This window comes from Melospiza georgiana, chromosome 8, assembly GCF_028018845.1.
Source record: "Melospiza georgiana isolate bMelGeo1 chromosome 8, bMelGeo1.pri, whole genome shotgun sequence".
Taxonomy (NCBI): Eukaryota; Metazoa; Chordata; class Aves; order Passeriformes; family Passerellidae; genus Melospiza; species Melospiza georgiana.
In genome coordinates, this window is record NC_080437.1 from 19,204,255 (window position 1) to 19,216,037 (window position 11,783).

Consider the following 11,783-nt stretch of genomic DNA (forward strand, 5'->3'; position numbering starts at 1 on the left):
AGAAGTGTCTCAGTCTACCAATAGGGAAAAGTCAAGGCCAGACAAAAATACTAACAAGAAAATGTTCGTTTCAAAATCCCATAGAGGGAGTACCCGGGAAGTGGTCAGCATTTAACCATTTTTCCACACTCCTCCAAGTCCAGGTGTCACCTCCCACCACAAGTGGTACCAAAATGCCATCAATGCCAGTCATGTCAAAGCCCTCATGAACACCACTGGGAGTGGCCTGGCTTAGAGAAGAACCTGATTTACCCTCCCTTCTTACCCAAGTATCCCTCTAAATATCCATGTTTGTAAAGCTATTTGTAAAGGACTTTTATTTGCCACTTTGTGTGTGTGTGTGTGTGTGTGTGTGTATATATATACACACACACATAAAATATACGAAGCTGTCAAATGTCATCAAATATAAGTTCCACCACTGACAAACAGAACTGCCCCACACTATTGAAAATCCTGAGCCATTTCACTGCCTTTGGAACCTTCCATACTGCAGAATCACTGTTATTATCAGCATAAACTAACTTGCTGCTCTTTGTGGCAGGACCAGACCAGGAGAAGAAATGAAGCCTGCCAAAGACCAGCACTGTGCACAAAAACATTGGGGTGTGACAGACACTCACCAGCATCTGGGACAAGCCATGGGGAAGTGACACAGACAGGGAATCTCATGTATGCTGTTGTGGAGGTTTGCACCAGTTGGGCCACAACAGCACTGTGGCTGTCTGCACTGTGTTGCAGCAGATGCATCTCTGACATTTCCTGCCTTTAGCCATCAGAGACCTGATGATCAGAGCCCCTCACATTGATCAAAGGCTGCCACCACCCCGCTGAGCCCTGGCCCTCCTCCCTGCACTTTCTCTGCTAAGAAGCCCAGCCAGCCTAATACTCTCTGCAAAGCAGTGGGGTAGCACAGGAGCTCTGAGGGTAGTGACTTAGCTGACCAGCTGTTTGTGCACCTTTCAGAGTCAAAGCAGGATGGTGAGGCTTTAGCCCTCAGAGGTGACATAATTCTCAGGGTAAAGGAAAGTACACAGCAACAAACAGCTGCTGTGGGAAGCTGGAATGTTCCAGAAAGCATCTCAGAGCCTGTTACTGCTCCTGCTTTCACTGGGGTAAACCTGGAATGGGACCAGAGAAGCAGCTAAATTTCCCCAGGTTTATCCCTATGCAATTGGGACCAGAATTCAGCCCAAGTGAAGATAAGAAAAAATCCCACAGAAGCCCTTTGCCTTGAGCATGCTCCCTGCTCTGTGAGCCCCGTTCCCATTACACACAAGACAAAGAGAAAAGTCAGCAAACCACAACACAGGAAAAAATGTCCTCCGGGCCACATCAGGACTGAGCTCGGAGGACCAGCTGCTGCTGCTGTTTTCCTTAGTTTTATATTGCTACTGCTGGATGGGAGGGGAAAAGAGGAGGTCAGTGAGTATTTCTGGGGGTGGAAGGAAGTGATGTGATTCCAGGGCTTGATTCCACTCCTGCCAACTTTGGAGTGATTCCTTCTGGTTTAGCAGAGCTCTGTGTCAGCATAAAAACCCTGAGCATGTTAGAATTGTGCCCACCCAATCTGAAGAATTTCACTGATGTTTGTGAAGACAAAGAGCCAAGATAGGTTGGAAACTTTGTCTTCTTTCCTGACAGACTCCCCCAGCAGCAGTGGAAGCTGGAGCCTGGAGAAGTGAAGCAGCACAACCCCGGCATAAGGGGTGCCAATTTCAGCCCAGCCACTTCAGCAGGCAAACAGCAGGAGGGTCAGTTGTGTCTGTCCTAGAGCACATGTGTTCCACAGCCTCTGCTGAGTTCACTGTCAGGAGCCTGTATGGATCCACCCAGTGCAATGTAAGCAGTCACCTGGCTTTGCAGGGAAAGTTAAAACCCCAACACTACCCAAAGGGTAAACATTTTTATTACCATATGTACACAGAGAAGGCAGCAGGACCCAGAGCCTTTCATCCCTGCTGAAAGTGACAGAGTGAAACTCCTTGAAAGCACAGAGCTGCCCCTTGTCCTGTTTCACACACACACACACACACACACACACACACACACACCACACACACACACACACACACCATGCCCATTTGCCTCCATTACAGATTAGCTGAAGGCAGTAATTCCAGACATCATGGAGCAAGTAAAAGAAACATTATTACTGATGCTGGTTTTAGTCTGAATATGGTGTCAGGGGAGTACAAGACCTCCTAAGTTTGTAGGTCCCTGTAAGTCTCTACCCCCCTGAGCTAGTGGTGGCCCTGTACATGGTCCATTGCTCACAAATGTGACACTGTTGTTATTTGGAGGGCTCTTTGTGGTCACAACCACATTGTACAACAGAATTCTTGCACATGGCTAATAATGGCTCTGCAATAAAAGCAAACCCTGGGGCACTGAGTTTGTTGTGGTTTCAGACATGCATGCCCGAGTGTTCATCCACCCCTCTGCTCCCTTCTGAGCCACCAGAGCATTCAAAGTGACAAGAATCCTCCTCTCCCAAACAATGCATCTTCCATGCAGGGAAGGGCCCTTGACTGGGTGATTCATCCAGGCAAGGAAGGACGAGTTTCCATCATCTGCTCCAGAGGCAATTAGAAACACGGGCAGAGACAGCCATTCTGAGACAGTCCTTGCCTCAGAGTACTTGTAACATTAATGGACAAGACAAGCGCTGGAATGGGGAGGGGAAGATGCAGAGAGGTGGCTGCAAAATGGCTTTTAATCCTAGGCCAGCATCCAAGTACACGACCCAAACTACTTGAATCCAAAAATTTCATGACCAAACCCATGAATTTCATAGCTAGTTTTTGTCCTAGGGATAAAGTCTGCAGCAATATGACAGATTTCTATGAAATCATGTCTCAAACAAAACAGTGCCCTTTGATCCTACAGTCATCCATCTCATTCACAAATCCTATCCACCTGGTGCCATACTATAGCTCTTGATAAGTCCCTCACCAACAACAGGGCACAAAGTGAAATTCAGAAGCCATGCTCACACTGCATTCAAACACTTCAGATCTCCCTGAAAAGCTCCAGGGATGCTCTGAACAGCATCAGGACAAGAAGACCCTCTCTGAGCATCCTGGTACTCTTCAGCACAGCACAGGGAGCAAAGCAGGGCACACAGTCCCAGCCATGATGCAACACTTAAAAAGGTGCAAATGATAGACAGGACCAGGGATATAGAACTCTTGAGCTGTTAATAGCTCACCGGAGTCAATTCATTTCTACATTTGAGATTAGAAGATTCAGTTCTACTACACCTCATACAAATTCACAGTTTACACTGCATTTGGCCTGCAAGCCCAGACAAAAGTAATGAAATTCTCAATCACTGAACACACAAATAAAAATCCTAGGTCAGTGGGAATCTCACAGTTTACTTCCTTGGCTCAAGCCCCAAATAAATCAGATTTAGTTATATGCATAAATAGACTGCAAATGACAAGCTGCCATGGCTTTTTCTTCCCGTTAACTGTACATGTTTTATGTCAAATAATCATTACCCGTTAGCTTTGCCTTGTGTTTCATAAAGAATTTTTTTCTTGGACTAAAGGGAAGAGAACTGGTTTTCCTGAATATTTCTTTTTTCCTGACAGAAGTCAGAGCTAGCAGAAAAATATCAGACAAAGTACAAACAAATAAAAGCTGGTTCAAATAACATAGGTATGTCTGAAATAGAATAAAAATTTGCCTTGGAACATTCCAAGCAATTATACCTGGTTGTAAGCAAATCATAGCACTGCTGCAATAAAACCACAAGAAAGAAAGATGCAAGGCAAAATACTAGCAGATTACATTTTGAAAGCAATAAAAAAATATTGCTTACAGGCAGCTGGAGATTATGAGAGGTGTCATGTAGATGATGTGGTCAAGTTATAAGCAAGGGAAGTCAGACAGAAAAGGAGGAAGACAGATAGTCACTTTTGAATACACACACACAAAACAATGCTATTAAAGGAACAAAGCTGATACTTTTGTTCAGACAGCAACTCCTCTCAGCTGACCTGCATCTGGTTCTACATCTTACAATGAACTGAAGTCTGACCGCAGTAGGTAGATACTCCTACCTAGACAAAACAGTTCAGCAGTGTTTTAAAAGTCACTCAATACCAATTTTTCTGATATATTTAAGGTAGGTAATAGAACACGTGTTCATTTTTTGCCAGCAGTCTGATTTTCCAACCACAACAAAGTTGTTTGGCCACTCATCCCCTCTCCACACACTGTGCAAAACCAGCACCCAGAATGGCAGTGGCCTCAGAGCATGGAGAGAGAAGCTGCAGGAGTTCCCACAGATCCAGCTCCATCCCAATGATCTTAGGCTGGGACTACACGAGGCAGGAAAAGAAGCACAGGGCTGCAGTGAGACCCTAAGGCAAAAAATATTTGTTCTCACTAGTACTTGTAATTCTTGAGTACTAAATTTATTCAAATCATTGGCAAGGAAACAAATGGGGCAGAGGGCAAATAATGTGTTTATCAAATGCTATTTGTTTGCATTAAATGCAGCATATTGTGAAAAAAACCCCAAACCAACATACATGGAGATCAGCAACTCCCTCTAGTTATCTTAAAATTATAGAAGGCGACCTTAAATAGCAGCTCCTGAAATGCTTTTGTTCTGAAAGCTTTTGGCAAATCAGGAAGGATGAACCTGTTTCCCTCCTGACATTTCCCACACCCACTGCCTTATCAATGGCAAGCTGAGAAAGGGTATACAGAACCTAAAAAACAAAATCAGGAAGGATATTGGACAGGGTAGCAAATTCCCACCTAATCAGAGGTTGTGCTCTCCCCTAACAGTGACATTCACCTCTGGAGCAAGGCTTACCACGTTGAAAGAGAGGCAGCTGAAAAATGGATTACAAGTGAGAGACTGGGCACATTTTACTGATGTCTCTACCAAAGTTGCTGGTGACATGGATGCTCTTGCGAAAACAGGAGACAAAGTAAAATTGATGTGAAAGGCAATATTGTTGTGGGTCCAAGGAGAGAAAGAGGGACTACACAGAAGTTCAGGGGGAAGATGAGGATTGAAGAAAATGTAGTTAAGCCAAACTTCCCAACATAACAGTTACAATCCAAGAAAACCAGCCAAGACTTTACTAATACATTACTGCTGGCGTGATCTGTGCTTTAGAAAAAGGAAGCATTTTCCCAAGTCTGTAAAGCTCATTTTTCCTCAAAATCCAAACAACTTTTAGCAAACTTCCCAAATAGGAAAAATAAGAAAACACTTCCGTCTATTTTACAGTCAAATATAACCAAAAAGTTGTTTCATATTTGGAAAATTATAACACAGATAGCTCAGCAGTTCAGACTTGTCTTGTCAAGCATTGCCAGCAGCAGATATTTATGCTAAGTATAACTCCTTACTTTAAAGGAGTTTCTATTTGTTGCATTAATAAACAATCATAATGATGCTACCAGGCATTGTTATAATTAGGAAACACTAGAGGTCAGTCATCCTTTCTTCTCATCAAGTGCAACTCAGTATGATTACAAACAACAGCTGGATGTTAACAGCAAGGCAGGATGAAAGGGAGTTATTTACATTCTCAAGCACAAGTATGTCACTACAAGACCTGATGGTCAAGCAACCAAAATCCGTAACAGGGCCTGTCCTCCACAGTTTGAGATGGGACAGAAATAGGTTCTCTGTGCACTGGGACAACCTAAGCAAATGAAGCAACCAAAGCAAGTGAGAACTACTCAAAAATCCATAATGTCTGGCTTAAAAGCTTTTTACTTTGTTTAAAGGTAAAACTGAGAGCTTTGCTATCACAAGTGACTTGATCTTACTGCATGCCATGGGAGAGGTGGGTGTGCCAATGGCAATGTATGCTGCCTTACCTCATGCACAGAGTGACTTAGTTACTTACAAAAGAACTTTTGCTGCTTCATTATGATATTTTAAAGTCTTCCACTATGCCTCCAAACAAGCTCAGGCCTGCACAACTCATAAAGCACAAGATTCAGACAGAGCAAGACTGCAGACTTTAGGCAGCCGCCTCTGCAGCCAGCAAATGTCCTGCTCTCCCAGCTTCAAGAGATTTCCTCATTTAAGCATCCCCAGAGACAAGGAAGTCCTAATGTAGCTCTGGCACAGTCAGCCAATCCTAAGGAGGATGATGGCTGGTCTCCCTCCCACACACACTGCTTTTCCCTTTCATTATGCCAGCTTTTTGGGGCATCTAAGGTTTAGTGGCACTCTCCTGATCTTGCTTATCCTGTGGAGTTAACATGAAGGACGGCAGTCAAACTCAGGCAAAGAAAAACTGCAAGAAAACAGCAAGTTTCTTTTTTCTAATTGGCAGCACATATATTATACCAATAACTTCACCAGAAGATGATCGTTTCCATCTGATGGTTGTTGCCTGCAGGATTAAATCCTCACAGACTTTGCCTGGCAGAATGGAAAGGAAAAATCATGCCCCAATAAAGTCACTGCAGTAACACACACTGCATAAGGAGAAAGGTTTGTTGTCTTCTTCCAGATTTCCTCCTACTGATCTTTCTATTGGGAAGCAAAGCAAACCAGACTTAAAGTCATTTTGGTTCAGCCAGGCTGATTTTAGAGACAGGAGCTGTCATTCAGCTCACTACACGGTCACAGGATTAAAGCCTGGTATTTTCACACAACCAATACTTCAATCCCACTGTTAGACAGCTAACTAAGACTGAATGCATCCAACTCCAGACTGGCAGGGCACCAATAAAGAGAGGCAATCCCCAAGCTATAGGGGTGTACTTCATGCGTATGGCTGGGTTTTTCTGGGGTTTCTCCCACTTGAAATTACAGACAGAATTCTTCACAGATGTATGTCAGTATCCAACCCTAAAAAAAAAATAATTGTTCACTGTGTTGACAGATTTACCAGATGCTTCTGACAGGCTTCCTGCCTTCTCCCTACCTGAAATATGCTGTCTTCAACAACAATGAATTCTCAACACTACCTGGAGTTCCTTCCTGATGAGCTGTCCCAAGACCCAGGGTGTATCCACTAAATCAGTCCTTCCTGCCTCCATAAAGCTCCTTGTGTTGTGCCAGATGTCACAGAATACAGCTGGGATAAATACATCCTCAGCCAGCACAGGACCTATGGCTCCCAAGATCTGGCACTCTTATATTACCCATATGGACTGTAATGCAACCTCATTGAGACCAACAGCAGCTTTGCCACCCCACTGTTACAGATTTGGTGGGAGCAGGGATAGATTCTAAAACCACTCAGGGGTCCAAGTAACTCAACACAGCCTTTACCAAAGGAGAGTTATTTGGTGTAACTCTCAAAGCTCAAAAAGACTCAGTTTGCAATTGAAGCTAAAGAGAATTTTCCCACTAGAACCCAAATGACATTTTACTGTGATCAGGTCCAATTTCCAGTGGACCACTGTAGTGAATGGACAGCACCTGAAACAAAATGAAAGACCTGTGGCTTGCAAAAAGAGAATACATTACTTCAGGCCCAGAGTACTAGAGAAGAACTTGCTTAGATGATCAACTTCCTACTGTTTGAAGATCAGTATCTCTGAGCAAATTGCTCTCTTCTCTGCTTTTATCTCCTTGAATACAATATAAATGGTAACAGCACAGGCAAAAAAGGGCTTTCTGAAATACTGATGAATATAAATATATACATATATATATTCTGAAATATAGATGAAAACAGTGGAGATTGCTAGGGGTACTCAATGTCATTGTAACAAAGGAATTGTACTACAGAAGACAGAGGAGCCATACTGCTATCACAACATTCATTTTTACAGGGAATTCAGTGTGGGAACTGGGCATAACAACAGTGTCAGTCACTTCTAGGAAGCCTGGCAGGAATGAATTCGAGAACTAACACTAGCCCCCCACAGAGCCCATTCTAGACACAGAGGTTACTTCAGGAACAAATTCCAAGCAAAAGAAAAACAAAACAATGACCACATGGTGCATTAGTGTATCTTTTAGAACAGCAGAATGCCTTTGATCTTCAGCTTCTTTGGCTCTAAAAACAGAATCACTATTTAATGATACTTTTTCCCTTCTTGAATACAGAAATATACATCTTGAGTGACAGTGACTTTTTGCCTCTTGCAGGCTGTACCAAGGGCCTTATGGATTGATCCATTCTCCCAAATGGGAAATAGAACAATGCAGATTTATACCTGGCTTGAGGGCAAGAATCACAAGGTCTTCCATCTTTCATAATACTCCGTCACACAGGTAACCCAGAATGCATTAGATAACACAGTCATCACACTGCAGGACGCTAACAATTTACTCCTTGAGTTAATCCCTTGGCTTTAATCCTCTGTCAAGCCAGAGCAGTACACAAGAAGAAAGAGAAATTTGTACATTCTGAAAAACACCTGTGGGTGCACCAGTTTACCACTTGCTCTGTTAGTGCTTGCTAAAACATGCCTACACACATGAGCTTAATCATACCCCCCATACCTGAATTCAGCTGACAAAGTATCAAAGAGAAGTCGTATTTTAATAGATGCAACTCAAACACAAGTTTAGACAACTCTGAAGAAGCTGAGCAAAAATAAGTTTTATAAAACCTTCTTATAAGTGAATTTGCAAAAACACAGAGAAGCAGTCTGGTCTTATCTTTAGGTAGGTCTGCATGGTCCTAGCACTGATAAGTCCCACAAGTGACATCTCTGCACACAGCCCATGACACAAAACTCCAGGAACGATGTGGGCACTGACCAACACCCCCTCAAATCCAACACTCTCAGCCCACACCCCACATGCTACAACGTGAAGGCAACCCAATTTCCCAGGTTTCCATGCACAACTAACCCAGCATAAAGGACACTGCTCCCCTAAATGCTCCACTTGGAAAATGCGCAAGTTTTGGGAAGAAAAAATAAGGAACGAGACCCACACGTTGTATTTGGTATCAGGAGAAGTCGTCCGGGAAGACGGGGGAAAGAAACAACATCCCTGCTGCTGCAAGGAATCACTGAAGGGTGAATAAACGTTTTTAAATGCGACTGTCACTTACTTATCCAGGACGAAGTAGAGATCAAAGGCACCGTGACAGGAGCGCTGCTCTTCTTGCTCTTCCTCCTCTGCCGGGCGGGCGCAGCAGATGAGACTCCCCATTGCCAGCAAAAGGCAGCACAAAAATGCCGCTTTCTCCACACTGCTCCAGCAACTCGCCATCTTTTCCCTTTCCTTAATTCCTCCTCCCCCAGTCTCTCTCTCTCTCTCTCTCTGCAAATCTTACAGGCGCTTCGGAAGCACCGAGAGCAGAGAAAAAAAAATCAAAATAAAACAACAATAAAAAAAGAAATAAAAAAAAGAAATTACTATCTTCAGGATCTCAGCTCAACCCTGAGGGCTCCAGGCAGCCCTGCCCGCGGGCGCCGGACCGCTGGCTCCGGGCAGGGGGCTGAGCCCAGGCGGATGGTCCCCAGAGCCCAGTCCCCCTTCCCTGCCCGCTGCCCCCAGCGCCCCAGCCCCGTCCCGCGAGGAGAGAACAGGCTCCTCTCGCACGGGCCAAAGGCAGGAAGGGGCAGAGGGAGGGGAGCGGGAGGAGGGAGACAGGATCTTAGGGGGGCAAGATGAACCGGGACTTTCCTGTTCCGGGATACCGATATGGCAAAGGCTGCAGCTAGCGAGGGACCGAGCTTAGGGACCACTGCCCGCCGCCGGCGAGGCACAGGGCGGGCGTTCCTGCCTCCTTCCCTCTCGGACTGCCCTCGGGGCAGGACAGCGGGCAGCGGGCCGGGCACTCCGCCGCCGGCGGGCACGGAAGCCGGCCAAGGGCCGCGGCAGCCCAGCTGCATTCCGGAGCATCGCTGCGCGTCCTGCTAAGCCTCTCTCCAGCAGGCTCGGGAGCGGCTGGAGCCCAGAGGAGGTCAGAGCACAAGGCAGAGAGAAGTTGCTGTTGGAGATGGGCGTCGTGGCAAAAACCCGTGACAAAGCGGAGGTGGGGGGCACAACGCGAGAGGGCACTTAAGAAAAATCTGTTTGTAGCTGAGTGCAATTAAAAAGATTATTGCTTGGGGGCGGGGGTAGGGGCATGTTTTCACGGCCCTCTCGTGCCACAGCAAATTGTTTCTCTTCGTGGAAATCTCGGTTTACTCACACTGGAGTCTGAACACATCCTGCAGGCGATGAGTAATGATGAAATGAAATCTCTTAATGGAGGCTTTGCACAGTGGCATAATCACTCCCCGCTTGATACACGCAGGTTACAAAGCGGTGCCCTAAAGAGATTGCCCAGCTCATCTGGATGGTGTCTCCAAAGTTTGAATAATTAGTGGCTCCCAGCCGCTTCCCCCTCCCCCACACTCTTTGCAGCCCCTAATTAATGAAAAGAGCCACGGGGAGGGATGCGAGCGGAGTCACTTTGCATGACAGAGTGGGGGCTAGACATTTCTCTCTCGGGGCGAGGCTCCCATCGCGAGCCAAGGAGGAGGGAACCCATCCCCTGTGGGGTCTGGCGCGCTGTCCCACCGAGCGCAGCCCCCCGAACACCCAGCGCTTCGCCGGGGCAGCGACTCCACGCTCCAGCCAGGAGTCGCTTCTACGCTCCAGCAGCAAAAACTGACACCTCCTGTCCCCGACAAAGGTGATACCCGCGGGGAACACGGCCCACCCGGGCGGGGCTGCGGGCGTGGGACGTGTGCTTTGTTTCCCCACGCACACAGCAGCCCTGCCCGCTCCACGCCGAGCGTGCGGCTCTTCGGGGAGCAGTGCGATGCCGGCGGGCCCTTTCCCTCAGCGCCCGACGGGGACACGCGTGGGCGCGGCGCGCCTGGGAGCCCGTGGGAGCCCGCGCCCCTCCAGCAAAGCAGCCTCGGCGTGCTTTGTGCGGTGTGGGCTGCCGCCCGCCAGTCTGAAATCCCTTCGGGAAAGGCATCTCGATTTCAGTTGCGTGTTTCTGTGCTGGACCGAATTCAGACCCAGCCAACCGCGGCGGCGGTCGGGGACTTATCAAGGAAAGATTAGAGGGTCCACCGGCTTTCAGCCGCTTTGCCTGGTTTAACTATGCACAGCTAAAAGCTGAATGCACTGCTTGAGCTCACCACTTGAAAGGTTTTTTGAGCACTGGCCAGTTGAGACCCAGCGATTACTTAGATCATGGAGAAATAGAAAAAACCCACATCCTCCCTGGCGACATTCACAAAAAATGAGCAAACGGCTGCTGAGCAGCAGGAATCCCCCGCTTCCCCTCAGCCGCCGGGCTTCTGCCTCGCCGGTGCCCACTAGTGTCCGCAGCCCGCGTGGTCCCGGGAGCCCTCGGCACCCCCTGCCCTCCACAGCTGTCCTTCCCCGCACACACCGCAGCCTTTCAAAACGAAATAAAAATGCTCATAGCGTCAGAGTCCCTCGGTGCCTCGAGAATATCAGATAGTACTGTAAAATTACCCGGCAGACTTCAAGGTATTCTCCAAAGCAATGTAAGGCACTGCCGAGAAAAAAAGAAATCACTATTTTTCGATAATGTGCACTGCCCTTTTCTAGGCTCTGATACATCCTGCGATTCTGCACAGAGAGATGACCTGCTCATCTGCCTCCTCCAAAGGGCCCGGCGAGGGGGCACGCTTAGATGCTAGGTGGGCGTATGCAAAAGCAAGGACTTGGCTGAGTTCTGCCTCGGTCGATGCTGGGCAGAAACACCGTGGGGAATGTGTGGGCCTGCGTCTTTGCCAGCGCCCCTTCCGTGCTCCTCCATCCCGTGTGAGGAGGGCCGGGCACGGTGGGAGCTTTCGGGCCGCCTCTGCAGAGCCAGAGCCTTCTGTTTGAAACAAAACAGGTTTTCCGATCG

General features: G+C 47.1%; 1 protein-coding gene across 1 annotated transcript in view; it reads right to left on the reverse strand.

The window, feature by feature from the left end:
* ANTXRL (ANTXR like) overlaps nt 1–9,293 on the reverse strand; it is a 55,449-nt gene extending 46,156 nt beyond the window's left edge. Inside the window, exon 1 of the mRNA XM_058029133.1 lies at nt 9,009–9,293. Within this exon, the coding sequence (XP_057885116.1) occupies nt 9,009–9,169 (161 nt within the window). The 5' untranslated portion in view covers nt 9,170–9,293. The remainder of the gene's footprint in view (nt 1–9,008) is intronic.
* Nucleotides 9,294–11,783: the final 2,490 nt, after the last annotated feature.